General features: G+C 37.8%; 1 protein-coding gene and 1 pseudogene across 1 annotated transcript in view; both read left to right on the top strand.

Moving 5' to 3' along the window:
* The window catches only part of CCDC150 (coiled-coil domain containing 150), a 120,808-nt gene extending 106,038 nt beyond the window's left edge, over window positions 1–14,770 (top strand). The window contains exons 24-26 of the mRNA XM_020993626.2: window positions 12,457–12,543; window positions 13,929–14,060; window positions 14,388–14,770. Of these exons, the coding sequence (XP_020849285.1) occupies window positions 12,457–12,543; window positions 13,929–14,060; window positions 14,388–14,504 (336 nt within the window). The 3' untranslated portion in view covers window positions 14,505–14,770. The remainder of the gene's footprint in view (window positions 1–12,456; window positions 12,544–13,928; window positions 14,061–14,387) is intronic.
* Window positions 8,137–8,966, top strand: LOC110213282 (large ribosomal subunit protein eL15 pseudogene; annotated as a pseudogene).
* Window positions 14,771–17,767: the final 2,997 nt, after the last annotated feature.

Below are 17,767 nucleotides of genomic sequence, written 5' to 3'. Positions count from 1 at the left end.
ATCCATTTGATAAATTTTTGAGTGCCAAATTCTCTTACTCCCTCCATTCTTCCCCTCTCTTTGAGGAAGCAATCAATTTGATATTTATTATATGAAGAAAGGCTTTAGGTAAAAGGTGGAGCATAGTCTGTATCTTTTTCTAAATGACATTTTATTTTTTCCCCATTTACATATAAAAACAATTTTAACATCCTGTTTTTTGTTTTGAGTTGTAAATTTTTTTTCTCTCTCTTTCCCTGCCCTTCCCCCTCCTGAGACTGTAAGCAATCTGATACAGGTTATACATGTGCAATGATGTAAAACATTTCTATATTAGTCATTTTGTGGAAGAAAACTCAAACCAAAAAAAAAAAAGAATAAAGAAAGTTCAATTCCACTTCCCAGAGCCAAGATAGCGGAGTAAGAAATAAGTCGCTGTAATCCTCCCTTATTGACCTCTGAAAGCCCAGAAAATATAATCCCAGCAACAATCCTGGAACAGCTGAACCAGCAGAAAGATGGGATGCAGCATTCTTGTAGCCCAGGAAGCTTGGGGGACTAACGGGAAAGACCTCTCTCGCTCTGGGAGAGGAGTACAGAATAGGAGGTGTACAGAATAGGAGGCATCCCAGCAAGCTAGCGGAAAGACCCACCTCAGCATACCAGGGTGAGATCCTGAACCCCAGACTGGTGGAGCAGGCAAGCACCAACACCAGGACCCCCAAATGCCTTAGTACAGGCAGGGGAACTAGTGGACATTGGCTCAGAAAACTACCGTGTGCCATGACATTCTCTGGCAGCCAAGTCTCCTGGTGCCTCAGCAAAACTCTGGGAAGCACAACTCCAAGAGGTAAAGCTCCAGGCTGAGAGACATCCTTCAGCAGTGAAACATCCCTGGTCAAGACCCTGGTAAGCAGGAGCCAAAGAAAGGAGTGCAAGGCCTGGGTGAGCAGAAGCCAAAGAAAGGAGCACAAGGCCCAGGTGAGCAGGCGTCTTCCAGGGGCCAGATTCCCCATCCCTACCCCAGCTCCAGTGTTGCTAATTCCAGCCCAACACCAGATAAGCTGCCAGAATCCTACAGCCTCCAACTGCCAGCACCTGAGGCTCCAGCACACAAAGCCAGTGACCAGGTCCCAGTCTCCCAGCACAAGAAGCTCTGGTCAGTGCCCCCTGATCTCCAGCAGGAAAGTTCAATTTTTTTTTTAAGTCAGGAAATAAGCAAACACCATGAGCAAAAAGAAATGTACAATGACCATAGGGTCTTATTAAGAAATTCGGAAGAGGACGATATTGTCAATATACCCACATCCAAAACGTCAAAAGTAAATATGAACTGGTCTCAAGTCCAAAAAGTCTTCTTGGAGGAGCTCAAGAAGGATTTTAAAAGTCAAATAAGAGAGATAGAAGAAAATAATGGGAAAAGAAATGAGAGATATGCAAGAGAGAGTCAATAGCTTGGAAAAGGAAGACAAAAATTAACTATAGAAAACAAGTCCTTAAAAAATACAATTGGCCAACTGGAAAAAAAAGGACATTGAGGGGGCAGCTAGGTGGCTTAGTGGATAGAGCATCGGCCCTGAAATCAGGAGGACCTGAGTTCAAATCCAGCCTCAGACCAAACACTTGACACTTACTAGCTGTGTGACTCTGGGCAAGTCACTTAACCCCAATTGCCAAAAAAAAAGACACTGAAGAAAACAACTCCTTAAGAAGCAGAATTGGCCAAATGGAAAAAGAGGCACAAAAACTCACTGAGGAGAAGAACTCCTTAAAAACTAAAATGGGCCAAATGGAAAAGGAGGTACAAAAACTAACAGAAGAAAACAATTCATTAAAAATTAGAATTGGGCAAGTGGAAGCTAATGACACTATGAGAGAGTGAGAATCAGTTAAACAGAAACAAAAGAATGAAAAAATAGATAAAAACATAAACTAACACATTGGTAAAACAACTCACCTGGAACATAGATCCAGGGAGACAATTTAAAAATTATTGGTCTACCTGAAAATCATGATTAAAAAAAAAGAGCCTGGACAGCATCTTTCAGAAAATCATCAAGGAAAATTGCCTTGCAGTCCTAGAACTGGAGGGTAAAATAGTCATCAAAAGAACCGACTGATCACCTCCTAAAAAGAGATCTCAAAATGAAAACTCCAAGAATATAATAGCCAAATTCCAAAATTACCAGGTCAAAGAGAAAATACTGCAAGCAGCCAGAAAGAAATAATTTAATTATCATGGAACTACAGTCAGGATTACGCAGGATCTCGCAGCTTCCACATTAAAAGATCATAGGGTGTTAGAATACTATATTCTGTAAGGAAAAGGAGGTTGGATTGCAACCAAGGTTCAACTACCCAGCAAAACTGAGCATAATCTTTCAGGGGAGGACATGGTCATTCAATGAAATAGGGGACTTCCAAACCTTCCTGATGAAAAGATCATAGCTCAACAGAAAATTTGATCTTCAAATACAAGACTCAAGAGAGGCATAAAAAGGTAAACAGGACAGGAAAAAAAAAACCCAAACATGTTATTAATAATGGCAAACTGTTTACATCCCTACAGGGGAAGATGACACTTGTAACTCTTCCAGAACTGTATTGTTATTATATCATTTAAAAGGGGTACACATAAACAGAGAGGGTGGGTATAAGTGGACTTTGATTTAATGATAAAAAAATCTAATTAAGTGGGTTAAGTGGATCTGAGTAAGTAGATCTAATTAAGGGACTGTACTGGGAGAAAAAGAAAGGAGGAGGCAGACAAGGGTAAATTATATTGCATGAAAAGGCACAAAAACCTATTACAATAGAGAGAAAGAAGGGAGGGAGATGAGCGTTGTTTGAACCTTACTCTCATCAGATTTGGTTCAAAGAGGAAATAACATAATCAGTTAGGTATAGAAATCTAACTTACTCTATAGGAAGTAGGAGGGGAAAGGGAAAAGAAGAGGGAAGGGGTGAATTAGTAAGGGTAAAGGGGAAGGAAAGGGAGGGAGCTAATAGAAGGGAGAGTGGACTGAGAGAGGTGGTGATCAAAAGCAAAACACTAGTGAGGAGGGAAAGGGAGAAAGAAAGAAAAACATAAACGGAGTGGGGGGAATAGGATAGAGTGAAAGACACAGAATCATAACTATGAATGTGAATCGGTGAACTCTCCCATAAAATGGAAACAAAGCAGAATGGATTAAAAAACCATAATCCTACAATATGTTGTTCACAGGAAACCCGTTTGAAACAGAGGGATACACATAGGGTAAAGGTAAAAGACTGGAGTAGAATATATTATGCTTCAGCTGAAGTAAAAAAAAGCAGGGGTAGCAATCCTGATCTCAAAGCAAAAGCAAAAATAGATCTTCTTAAAAGAGAGAAGGAAGGAAACTACATCCTGCTAAAAGGCACCATAGACAACGAAGTAATATCATTACTAAACATATATGCACCAAGTGATATAGCATCCAGATTCTTAGAGGAGAAGCTCAGAGAGTTACAGGAAGAAATAAACAGCAAAACTATACTAGTGGGGGACCTCATCCTCCACCTTTCTGAACTAGATAAATCTAACCACAAAATAAACAAGAAAGAAGTTAAGAAGGTGAATAGAATTTTAGAAAAGTTAGACATGGTAGACCTCTGGAGAAAACTGAATGGGGATAGAAAGGAATATACTTCTTTTTTTCTCAGCAGTACATGGCACTTATACATACAAAAAAAAATAACCTCACAATCCAGTGCAGAAAGGCAGAAATATTAAATGCATCCTTTTCAGATCATGATGCAATAAAAATTATATGTAATAAAGGGCCATGGAAAGATAGACTTTTGAAAACCAAAGGATAGATTAATAAAATTGAAATTAAGAAAACTATTGAACTAATAAATAAAACCAAGAGCTGGTTTTGTGGGGGGAAAAAAACACAAATAAAATAGATAAACCTTTGGTTGATTTGATTTAAAAAAAAAAGAAACAAGAAAACCAAATTACCAGTATCAAAAATGAAAAGGGTAAATTCAGCCCAACAGCAAGAGATAGAGAAATTCCATTTAAACTTATTGTAGACATTATAAAATATTTAGGAGTCTACCTCCCGAAACAAACCCAGGAACTCTATGAACACAATTACAAAACGCTTTTCAAACAAATAAAGTCAGATCTAAATAATTGGAAAAACATCAGTTGCTCATGGGTAGGCTGAGCTAATATAATAAAAATGACAATTCTACCTAAGCTAATTTACTTATTCAGTGCCATACCAATCACACTACCAAAAATTATTTTATAGAGTTAGAAAAAATAATAACAAGATTCATTTGGAAGAACAAAAGGTCCAGAATATCAAGGGAACTAATGAAAAGAAATGCAGGGGAAGGTGGCCTAGCTATTCCAGATCTCAAATTGTATTATAAAGCAGAAATCATCAAAACTGCTTGGTACTGGCTAAGAAATAGAGTGGTGGATCAGTGGAATAGGTTAAACATGCAAGACACAGTAGTCAATGGCTATAGCAATCTATTATTTGATAAACCCAAAGACCCCAGCTTCTGGGATAAGAACCCACTCTTTAGAAAAAAACCTGCTGAGAAAAACTGGAAAGAGTATGGCAGAAACTAGGCATAGACCAAAAGCTCACACCATATACCAAAATAAAGTCAAAATGAGTTCATGATTTGATATAAAGGCTGATACTATAAGCAAACTAGGAGAGCAAGGAATAGTTTACCTATCAGATCTATGGAGAACAGAAGAATTCATGACCAATCAGGAGATAGGGAACATTTCGAAAAGTAAAATGGATAACTTTGATTACATTAAATTGAAAAGTTTTTGCACAAACAAAGCCAATGCAACTAAGATTAGAAGGAAGGTAGAAAATTAGGAAAGAATTTTTACAACCAGTGTCTCTGATAAGAGCTTCATTTCTAAAATATATAGAAAATCAAATCTATAAGAATACAAGTCATCATCCAATTGATAAATGGATATCAACAGGCAATTTTCAGATGAAGAAATTAAAGCCTTCTATAGTCATTTGAAAAAATGCTCTAACTCATTATTGATTAGAGAAACACAAATCAAAACAACTCTGAGGTACTACATCAATCCTCTCAGATTGGCCAACATGACAAAAGGAAAATGATAAATGTTGGAGAAGATGTGGGAAAATTGGAACATTAATACATTGTTGGTGGAGTTGTGAACTGATCCAACCATTTTGGAGAGCAGTTGGGAACTATACCCAAAGGGCTATAAAAATGTGCATACCCTTTGACCTGGCAATAGCACTTCTAGGGCTGTATCCCAAAGAGATCATACAAATAGGAAAAGGACCCACATGTACAAAAGTATTTATAGCAGCTCTTGCTGTGGTGGCAAAGAATTGGAAATTGATGGGGCATGGCTGAACAAGTTGTGGTATATGAATGTAATGGAATACTATTGTGCTATAAGAAATGATGAGCAGGCAGACTTCAGAAAAATTTGGAAAGACTTGTATGGACTGATGCTTAGTGAAGTGAGCAGAACCAGGAGAATGTTGTAAAAGTAACAGCCACATTGTGCAATGACTAACTTTGAAAGACATAGCCCTTCTCAGCAATGCAAGGATTTAAGACATCTCCAAAAGTCTCATGATGGAAAATGCTATCCACATCCAGAGAAAGAACTATGGAGTTTGAATGTAGATTGAAGCATATGTACTATTTGCTCTTTTTTTTTTCTACTGCTTTGTTTTGTTTTGTTTTGTTTCTTCTTTCTTGTGGTTCCTTCTATTGGAGGAACCTCCTATTACAACATGACTAATGTGAAAATATGTTTAATAGGAAGGTATATGTAGAGCCTGTATCAGATGCTGTCTTGGAGGGGGAAGCACAGAGAGAAGGGGAGAAAATTTGAAACTCAAAAGCTTATACAGACATTATAAAACATTTAAGAGTCTACCTCCCGAAACAAACCCAGGAACTCTATGAACACAATTACAAAACACTTTTCAAACAAATAAAGTCAGATCTAAATAACTGGAAAAACATCAGTTGCTCATGGGTAGGCCGAGCTAATATAATAAAAATGACAATTTTGTTGATTGTTGAAAACTAAAAATAAATAAAAAGATTTAAAAAAAGAAAAACTAAAAAAAAGTTAAAAATAGTATGTTTTGGTCTACATTAAGACTCCACCAGTTCTTTCTCTAACAATGGATAGCATCTTTCAATCATGAGTCCTTTAGGATTGTCTTGGATCATTATATTGCTGAGAATAGCTAAGGCATTCATCATACAATATTGCTGTTATTGTGTACAACATTCTCCTGGTTCTGCTCACTTCACTCAGCATCAGTTCATGTAAGTCTTTCCAGGTTTTTTCTGAAATCATGAGCATGGTTGAAAGAAGTGAGGGATTTGGTGAGGCAAAAGTGAAAAAGGAGAGCATTCCAGGGATGGGGAGCAGCCAAAACAAGGGCATAAAGGTAGGAAATGGAATGATGCATAAGAAACAGAAGTCCAATTTGGTTGTAACATAGAATATAGGAAAGGGATACCATAATGAGACTGAAAAGATGGATTGGGATCAAGTTATGAAAGAAGAGCTTTACAAGCCAAACAGAGAATCTTACCTTTTATCCTAGAGATAATAGGGCAGTCAGACAATATTTACTAAGTGCTTACCATGTACCAGTCAGAGCAGCTAGATGGTGCAGTGGATAGAGTGCCAGGCCTAGAGTCATGAAGACCTGAGTTCAAATTCGGCCACAGACACTAATAGCTGTGTGATCCTGGAAAGTCACTTAACTCTGTTTGCCTCAGTTTCCTCATCTGTAAAATGAGCTGAAGAAGGAAATGGCAATCTACTCCAGTATCTTTGCTAAGAAAAAGAGTCAAAGCCAAGCAAAAGTTATAAAGAGTCAGACACAATTGAAATGACTCAGCAACAACATGTACCACTCACTGTGCTAAGCACTAGGGATACAAAGATAGGCATAAGGCAGTGCCTGCCTTCAAGGAGCTCATAATCTAATGGAGAAGACCTGCTGTCAAGGATTTCACAGTCTAATGGCAGAGACACACATAAACACCTTTCCACAAACAAGCTATAAACAGGATAAATTGGAAATAATCAACAGAAGGACAGTACTGGAATTAAGAAGGATTGGGAAAAACTTCTTGTAGAAAGCAGGATTTTTGGTGGAACTCAAAGGAAGCCAGGGAAACTATGAGGCAGAAATGAGGAGGGAGAGAATTCTGGGCATAGGGGACAACTAGAGAAAATTCCCAGAGCCAAAAGATAAAGTACCTTGTGTGAGGAACAATAAGGAGGCTAGTGTCACTGGATGGTAAAGTACACGAGGTGGATGTGGTTTATGCCTTGGAAAGTTGGAAGGGAGGGGGAGGTTGTGAAGGACTCCAGATGTCAAATAGAGAATTTTATATTTTATCTTGGAGGTGATAGGAAGCCACTGGAGTTTACTGAGTAGACATATGATGTGGTTTAGCAAGATCACTTTGACAGCTGAGTAGAGGATAGATTTGTAGCAGAGAGACCAACCAGCATTCTTTTGCAATAAGCCAGCTGTGAAGTGATGAGGGCCAGTACCAGGGTAGTATCAGTGTCAGAGAAGGAAAGGGAGTAGACATAAGAAATGTTACCAAGGTACAATGGGCAGGCCTTGGCAACAGAATGAATGGGGTAGGGGGTTGAGATAAAGTGGGAGTTGAAGATAACAACTAAGTTGGGAGACTGAGTGACTGGAAATATGGTAGTGCCCTAGAGAGTAATGGAGAAGTTAGAAAGAGGGGAGGATATGCAAGGAAAGATAAGGAATTCTGTTTTAGACAGATTGAATTTAAGATGTCTACTGGACATCCAGTTCTAGATGTCCCATAGGCAGAGATGTGAGTCTGGAGATCAGCAGAGAAGCTAAGGCTGGGTAGTTATTTGAGAATCATCAACATAGAGGTGATAATTCAATACATGGGAGTTGATGAAGTCACAAAATAAAATAGTATAGAAGAAGAAGAAGAGAGGACCCAGTATAGAGCCTTGGGAGACATCCATAGCTAGTGCACAAGTGGGTGTGACCTGATCAAAAATCTAGCGAGGAAGACTGAGAAGGTCAGATGGGTAGGAGGAGAATTAGGATCAAATAGGGTCACAAAAACATGGAACAGAGTATCAAGGAAAAGAGGATAATTGTCAAAGGTAGCAGAGAGGTATTCACAGGTGTCACAGGTATTTGAGAAAAGGCTATTGGATTTGGCTATTTAGAGATGATTAGTAACTTTGGAAAGAGTAGTTTTGAATGATGAGGTCAGAAGCTAGGCAGTAAACAGTTAAAAAGAGAGTAAGATTGTGTGAAGGTGCCTTCTTCCTTTCCAGTTGATGGAAGGTATCAGGTGTAAGCCAGGGTGGGGGCTTAGAAATGCATCCAAGAATTCTGTAGGAAGAAACAGTCAGATGTTACGCAGTTCCTCTTACAGGTCCATTGCTGGCAATGCCACCAGTTATTTTCCCTCCATAGAGCTCCCTGGCCAACCAGGCCTGATAAAACTCACAAATTGGGATACAAGACTAAACAAGGTTATGTCATCTACCAGATTTGTGTTCACCTCCAGTTCCCGAGGGTGCAGTCTATGGTAAAACTGTGCATCATGGAGTCAGTCAGCTAAAGTGTGCCAGGAGCCTTCAGAATGCTGGATGCCACTGTGGGGCCCTAAGAGTCCTAGACTCCTGCTGGGTGGGTGAAGATTCAACCTGTAAATTCTTCTAGGTTATTCTTAGTGACTCATTTCATAAAGCTATCGGGCAAAACCCTGACATGTGGTGGATCACCAGACTGGTGCAGAAACACAAAGAGATGCACAGGCTTACCTTTGCCGGCCAGAAAAGCCAAGTTCTTGAAAAAGGTCAAAACTTCTACCATACTATTGGTAGATTTCATCATGCTGCTTAGAGAAGGTCCAGTATCCTCCAACTGAATCATTGCCTCTAATGTACATTAATCTGTAAACTTGTTCAGTTGTTTCAGTCATGTCTGACTCTTCATAACCCCATTTGGGGTTTTCTTGGCAAAGATGTTGGAGTGGGTATTTTACAGATAAGGAAACTGAGGTAAACAAGGTTAAGTGACATGCCCAGGTCACACAGCTAGTAAATGTCTGAGACCAGATTTGAATTCCTTCCTGCCACCAGACCCAGTGCTCTATCCACTGTGCACCTAGCTATAAACTTACCACTTAGTAAACCAAACTTAGGACAAAAAAAAAAGAGCAAGAGGAGAAGCTGAGGCGCCTATTGTAGACAACCTTTTCAAGTTTATGCAGTAGGGGACTTACATGGTCAGTTCTGTGCTTATTGAAATAATGTTGACTATATTGTATAGGATGGCTTGGAGTGAAAGTGGAGAGACCTGAGCTTTCCTAGGAGGCAACTGCAATAGTCCAAACAAGAGGTGATGAAGTCCTGAAATAAGGGATGGATGCATGAGTACAGAGGAGTTCTGTGTAACATATATTATGGAGGTAAAAGTAATGCTTGGCAGCTGATTAGTTGGGTGAAGTGAAGGAGAATGAAAAGCTTGAGTTTAACACCACAGTTATGAGCCTAGAGGACTCCAAGAATAGATGGGACCCCAACTTAAACAGGAAAGTTCAGTACAGGAGTGTATTCTGAAGAAAAGGTAATGATTTCTATTTGGGCCAATCTGAGATATCCAAAAGGTTTGGTTACCTATTATCTTCTTAAGGATTACCTCCCCTATTTGTGTCTTCTTTCACAACATGACTAATATGGTAATATGTTTTGCATGATTGAACACATATAACCTATACCAAATTGCTTACTATTTGGGGGGGGGCAGTGAGGGAGGGAGAGAGAAAATTTAGAACTGAAAATATTTTTTAAATGAATGTTAAAAATTATCTTTACATGTAATTGGGGGAAAATAAAATATTATTTTTAAAAAGAGAATTAAAAAAAATGATTACCTCCCTCGCTATGCCCAAAGGGCTATAAAACTGCATAGTTTTTTATCCAGCAATATTGCTACTAGGTCTGTATCCCAAAAAGATCAGAAGAAAAGGAAAGGGACCTATATGTACAAAAATATTCATGGTAGCTCTTTTTTGTGGTGGCAAAGAATTGGAAATTGAGGGGATGCCCATCAGTTGGAGAATGGCTGAACAAATTGTGGTATATGAATAGAATACTATTGTGCTATAAAAAATGAGAAGGATGATTTCAGAAAAACTTGGGAAGACGTATGAACTGATGCAAAATGAAGTCAGCAGAACCAAGAGAACATTGTACACAGTAACAGCAATAATTTATGATGATCAACTGTGAATGACTTAGTTATTCTCAGCAATACAATGATCGAAGACAATTCCAAAGGACTTATGATGAAAAATGCTATTCACCTCCAGAGAAACAACTGATGGAGTCTGAATGCAAATATAAATGCAAATGTTTTTTACTTTATTTTTTTGTTTTTTTTTAAATTGCAACATAGCTAATATGGAAATATGTTTTGAATGACTGCACATGTGTAATCTATAGCAAACTGCCTTCTCAAGGAGAGGGGAAAAGAGGGAGGAAGGGAGAGAATTTGGAACTCAAAATAAAAAACAAATGTTAAAAATTATTTTTTGCATATAATTGGAAAAAATAAAATATAAAAATTTTCACTTAAAAAAAAGAATTACCTCCCTCTGTCTATATGCAAGACATACCCACAAATTATATGAACACAGTTACAAAAGTTTTCACAGAAATAAAGATCTAAACAATTGGAGAAATATTTATCACTCATGCATAGCCTGAACCAATACAATAAAAATTACAGTTTTAACTAAGTTAATTTTACTTATTCAGTGCCATACCAATCAAATTACCAAAAAATTATTTTACAGAGCTAAAACCAAAATTAGAAGGAAAACAGAAAATTGGGGGAAATTTTTACAGCAAACTTCTCTGATAAAGTCCTCATTTCTAATATATAGCAAATTGAGCCAAATTTGTAAAAAAAAAAAAAAGAGCCATTTCCCAGTTGATAAATGGTCAAAGGATATGAAACAAGGCAGTTTTCAGAAGAAGAAATCAGAGATCAATGGGCACGTGAAAAAAAAGTGCTCTAAATCACTACTGATTAGATATACAAATTCTTAAAACTCTGAGATACTCCCTCAAACCTATCAGGTTGGCTAATAAGGCAGAAAAGGAAAATGAAAAGTGCTGGAAGGCATGTGGAAAAATTGGGACACATGCATTGTTGGTAGAGTTCTGAACTGGACTAACCATTCTGGAGAACAATTTCAGACAGTGCCCAAATAGCTATAAAACTATGCATACCCTTTGACTCGGCATGACCAGTAGTAGGTCTCTGCCCCAAAGAGATCAAAGAAAAGGAAAAAAGACCCATTTGTAAATATATATATATACATATATATATATATATATTTATAGCATCTCTTTTTGTGGTGACAAAGAATTAGAAATTGAGGGGATATCCTTCAATTGGAGAATGGATAAACAAGTTGTGGTATATGATTATGATGGAATACTACTGTGATATAAGAGATGATGAGCAGGATTGGTTTCAGAAAAACCTGGAAAGATTTATATGAATTGATACAAAATGAAGTGAGCAGAACCAGAAGAAGTATACACAGTAATAGCGATATTGTAAGAATAATCAACTATGAAAGACTGTCAAAACAATAACCTGAGGCAATTTCAAAGGACTTAAAATGAAAAATGCTATTCACCTCCAGAAAGAGAACTGATGTATTCTGCATGTAGATTGAAGCGTGCTTTTTTTTTAACTCTCTTTATTTTTGTTTTATTTTGTTTATGTTTTCTATTATAGCATGGCTAAAATGGAAATATGTTTTGCATGACTGCACATGTATAATTGATATCAAACTGCTTGCTTTCTCAAGGAGGTGTAGGGGAAAGAGGAAGGGAAAGAATTTCAACTCAAAATTTTTTTTAAATGGGGGCAGCTAGGTGGCGCAGTGGATGGAGCACTGGCCCTGAAGTCAGGGGGACCTGAGTTCAGGTGTGACCTCAGACCAAAAACACTTGACACTTGCTAGCTGTGTGACCCTGAGCAAGTCACTTAACCCCAGCTGCCTGAAAAAAAATTTTTTAAATGATTATTTAAACATTACATATAATTGGAAAACATTTAATGAAATAAATAAAAAGAATTATAAAAAAAAATAAAGAAAGAATTACCTCCCCAAGCTCCAGACGACTTAGCTATCACCTTCTTTCTCTTGGTAGCCAGCAGAGATCATGCAAATGAGGCCAGACCCAGCCAGACTGAAGCAATCACAATTCCTCCCCTTATTGCAACCATCTCACTGGCAGGGCTTATCCTTTCACACTTTTACTATTTGCCTGTTTGCTGCCAAAGCTACTTGCTCAATGAACAGAAATGGCATTTTTTAAAAAGATCTTTGCATCACTTTCCTCTGCAGGAAATGGGAGAAACAATCAGACACCTAAGAAAATGTAAAGAAGTAACGGAACATAAACTGAAAGAAGCCAGCGCGGAATCAGAACAGGTGAGCCAGAAGCATGGACATAAAAGATAGACACAGGAGTTAGTCTCTTTAGTCAAATGGCTTTAGCCACGAGCAGATTTTCTATCCCAAATATTTTTTAGTTTAGTGAGACCCTGTACCTTGATTAACATATCATTATGTAAAAATGCTTAGCCTCAAGTAACTACTACAAAATATGTAATGCTAAAATTAGAGATAAAAAATAAAATTAGAGATGACTTAATTTATTGACAGGCATTACAGAAGACAGATGACTCTAGTTTAAACTAATGTAATTATTTGTTGACAATAATTAGTGACTTTGTTCATTGGTCTTCTAGCAGTGATATTTTATCTTACACTCATGTTCTTAATGGTGAGTACTTAAACCTTTCTATCAGACATCATCGTTAATATTACTTGTATGTAATATGGCCTTGACTTGTCTGTTTACTTGGGAGAAAGAAGAAAAAAATCCTATCTGTGTCTTTATCCTCAGTCCTTTCAAGGCAAACAGTGTAACTGCAATATATCAAGATTCAAAGAGGAAAACCTATCCTTTTAGTTCTTTGCAAAAGAGGGCCTACTACCGAGCAGACCTGAGCTGACCTTCTTGTGGAGCCTTGGAAGAGCCCGTGCCCAAAGCCACTTTGTAGGCAGTAGTTATTTATAGGTTGCCCAGTTAATATTGATAATTTGGAAATTTATGAAATTGGAAAAAGTATAAATATCATACATTTAGAACTAAAAGATCCCTTAGAGGTCATCAAGTCCAGTTTCCTCATTTTACAGGTGAAGAAACTAATACAGAGATGGTAAGTAATTTGCCCAGGGGAACCTAACTGTTAAGTATCTGAGGCAGGATTTGAACTCTGACTCTAAGACCTGTCCTGCCTTTTATCTGAGAAGGCAACCCTAGATTGTGACTCTATTTCCCATCTCTTCCAGTACCTTCAGGGCTGGCTTTAGAATTAGGAAAACATGAGTTCGAGTTCTCCCTCTAGCACATGTGAACTGTGTAACAGTGAGCAAGTCATTTTAGCTTCTTTCTGTCCTGAGCAACTCTCTACAATTATAGTTTGAAACAAGTTGCCCATCTCTGTCAGGGAAGGGTTTTCCACACTGAGAGTTCCTTATACTGCTGAAATCACAGGTTTGGACAAAAATAATCTGAGAAGGCAACAAGAAGTAATAAGTTAGAAAGAGGCTAATAGTATAAGACAACATACAACCTTCATCAGGAGTTATCATTGCCCATATGTCAACTGTTATGCAAAAAAAGGTTTAAGGCACTTGAGTTCAGAGTTTTACCCATTCTACCCAAATAAACACTTTGTGTCAGAGTAGTACATTGCTACATTTACGGCTATTCCTTTTTTCTGACTCCCAGTCATTCACATTCCTAGATAACAGCTAACCTAGAAGAAGCTCACCGCTGGTTCAAGTGTAAGTTTGATGGCCTACAACTGGAGCTTAGCAAAAACCGGTTACAGCGGCTTCCGCAAGACAATAAATGGAAGGAGGACATGACTTTTGCGGTATGGGCATCTTAATTTTCATGTTGGATCACTTTTAAATAACTAATTACTAAAGATGTTTCTTTATCTTTACTTCCCAACTATACCCCAATCTATAGACCTTTTAAACAATGAGAATAGTGGGTTCAAACTGCTGATGTAGGTTTTTTCTTTCTCAAAAATAATACAAGTTCATATTCCTATTTTTCTGAAACTTACCTAAAACTGACACAGATGCTTTAATATGACATACCATAAGGACAAAATTAAAGACCCTTCTTTCACAAAATTAGTTTTTCTCTATAGTGTATGCCATATAACATTCATTCTGTGTTTTATCTTGAACAGGATGGGACTTCAAGGTATAACAGGGTACCTGCTCAGTCTGCATTGCACCGCTGGGAGACGAAACAGCAGCTTAGATACCTGTCCAAGAAGTACCAGCCAGAGATGAGCAGGAAGTGATCACCACCAGCAACAAAAAAGGATCAGAAATTGCTGCTACAGAACCATAAGTGGAAGGAATTGGCTGTCTAATTCTGAAGTAAATATGTTTATTTTCATACACATCTCCTATTAATCTACATTGGGATGTATCCGATATGCTGGGGACTTTTACCTAGATCTCTTGACATTGTATTGGACACCAACAGAGTCCATCCATCCATCCTCACTTTTACCATATAACCAGTTCATATCCTTTCATAAAAATATCTTTCTCTGGAAATATTCTTCTGACAATGTCCTTCTCTGGTAATACACTTTATTTCACTTTTCCTTTGCAATTTTTTGGTAATACGTTATAGCCTACTCACACCTATCATGCACTTCAGTCATTGTCTTGTGGGTGGGCAACAACTCTAATTCCTCAGAGACTGACATTCTATCGTTCTCAGCCATATAGCATTACCAGAAGAGTGCTGATATTAACAAGATGAGCCTTTGCTTCAGGAAGAATCTTTGGATCATTAAGAACGCCGTGCAGTATCCAAAACACAATCCAACCCTCTCTCCTCCACCTGTTCAGTTTTTGTCCAAAATATACGTACTGATAAACCAGCTCTATAAGTTGTCTGTCCAGCTAAATGAACATTCTTCATCCACTTGATTTTTCCTAAGTGGATAATTAAACCGAACAAGTTATTATGGATCTCATTGAGGTGTAGTTATGTTTTAGGGCTTAATGCAGTCAGCACACTGTCATCCAAAAACATGGAGGACCTCACCATATATAGGTGAAGTATATAGGAAATTCCCCTTTCATTTGGATATCCTGAATGACAACAGCAAAAATCTTTGCTGGGCATAGGGTCTCCCTGTTTCATACCTCATTTGACATAAATAATCAGAGGGCAGTCAAATAAGATTATCTCTCATTACATCCTTCAAAGAATTTACCTTACCATTTGCATGGGACCCCCTTATTGAAGGAGAGCCTTTTAAGGTGACATTTTTCTCAACTGAATCAAATGCTTTTTTATAGTCCACAAACAATAAGCAGAATGAGATCTTAAATTCTTTGTACCTTTCAGTAATTTGTGGTATTATAAAGATGTCTCAAGCAGAATATCCTTTATAAGAATCTGGCTGTTCCATTCTCATACCTTGGTTAGAGATGTCCTAGAGGCATGTGTAGATTATTCTCATAAAGATTTTATATGTAAAACTCAAATGATTCTATCGTCTTTTCCATTAAGAGTAGTGCTTCCAGCAATGCAAATCACCCTCCAACACTGTCTTTCAAAACTATGTATTTTGTGCCTGGCTTCTCATATTTCACCATGGGAGATCCATTCCATGAATAAGGGAATCTTCCTCTAATTCTCACAGCACTGAAACAGTTGGCTTCAGTTAGCCCTCATTCTCTTTACATGAACAAACATTTTTTAAAGCAAACAGTTCTTTGATGACATCTTTTATACTCTTTATCCTTTTTAATTATTTGTAACATGTGCTTTGCATACACCTACCATCCATCTCATCCATCTCTCCATTGCCTTTTGTGTTATCAACCTCAATTCCTTGGAGTTTGTAACATTCCACGACTCATAGGCATTAATCAATTAACAAGTGCCTACTATGTACCATTACTTCGTGGAAGAATATTTGTATTAAAAAAAAAAATGAGCTTTGTTTTAAGAAGTTTGGGTCATTTTTTTAAAAAGCTTTGCAGTTTCTCAAAAGCAGTCTATAGGCTGCTTTCCTCCTCTTCAATTCTTGGCCCAACTCATTGTCCATTTGCAGTTTCTGTACAAGACAGACAGACAGATAAACAGATAGACATTGATAGATGGATGGGTGGACAGATAGATTTAGATAGATGATATGTGTAGATCAATAGATGACAGATGATAGATGCTAGAGTTGATAGATAAATTAGATTAGATAATATAGACTCTCCATGGATTATCCATCCAACCACAGTTAGGACAAAAGGCATTCTTCATCTACTTGGATTCTCTTTGTGGAAAGCGGGACTCTGAGAGGAAAGCTTTTGCTTCATCTTGCCCCAGAACAAGGCCCCACACCTCTTCCAGGCCAACTCCACAAACTATTGCCTACTCCTGCTTAATTGGATCTCTGCTAAATCCTCCAGTACATGTTTTTTCTTCCATTGCTTCTTGATGTTCTATGAGCTGACACTACTCATAATCTTTAACCACCCTCTTCTGTAAGATTTTACAACTGTGTTCAAAGGCAATTTTGTTTCATCTGCCACTTTCTAGGCTAGAGGTTCCCTTAGGGTCTCAGTAATTTTTTCATCTCACCTTTTAATCTGTCATCATTCACACCTTGCTAAACCCCAACTCTGTAGTGCTCCCACCATCTATTCCTCCACTTCAATTTGTGTGCTTCTGAATAGCCCTGGAGGAAGACGCAAAACTGCTGGCTGAGTCCACTACAAGAGTAATTTAATTTCAACTGGTTCCTTATTGCAGCAAGGCAATTCTTCTCCACCCTAGGTAGTTCATTGCCCCACTCACTGGATTGGATGTCCATGATCATCTTATCTCTCCTCATACTTCCTATGGTATCTTTCTCAGTAGGATCTCTCTCTCTCCACAACTTATTGACTCCTTACATGATGCCTATAAACATACTCACATTTCTCCAATTCTTGAGAAATTCTTGCATGATCCTACCATCCCTGTTATCATCATATGTATCTTCTTCCCTTTTCAGCTAAAGGCCTTGAAAAAAATCCATCCATCTTTACTTCTCACTCTGTCCTAAATCTGCAATCTAGCATTCAACCTCATCATTCACCTGAAATTGCTATCTCCTAAATTACTGATAGTTTCTCAATCGCATAATCCAATGGCCTTTTCTTGACCTCTATGCTACATTTGATACTGTTGATCACCTCTCCCTCCTGGATGCTATCTCTTCTGTGTTTTTTCTCATACTGCTCCCTCTTGGTTCTTTTACCTGATTACCGCTCTTTAGTCTCCTTTGCTGGAACTTTAGCCATGCCATACCCACTAATTGGGGTAACCCTCTAAGGCTCCATCTTGGACCCTTTTCTTTTCCCTCTCTATACTATCTCACTTGGTAATCAATTGTCATCTCTAGGCAAATGATTCACAAATATGTGTAAACAGCCGTCATGTTAACTACTAAGTTCCAGTCCCACATCGCCAACTACCTATTGGACATTTTGAAATGGATGTTGCATAGACATAGTCTTAAATTCATCATTTCCCAAAAAAGTCCTCTTTTTTGTCTTT

This window comes from Phascolarctos cinereus, unplaced genomic scaffold (genome assembly GCF_003287225.1).
Source record: "Phascolarctos cinereus isolate Bilbo 61053 unplaced genomic scaffold, phaCin_HiC Scaffold_726;HRSCAF=1367, whole genome shotgun sequence".
Classification (NCBI taxonomy): domain Eukaryota; kingdom Metazoa; phylum Chordata; class Mammalia; order Diprotodontia; family Phascolarctidae; genus Phascolarctos; species Phascolarctos cinereus.
Note: the sequence above shows the minus strand (reverse complement) of the source record. Positions and strands in the feature narration are given on the sequence as shown.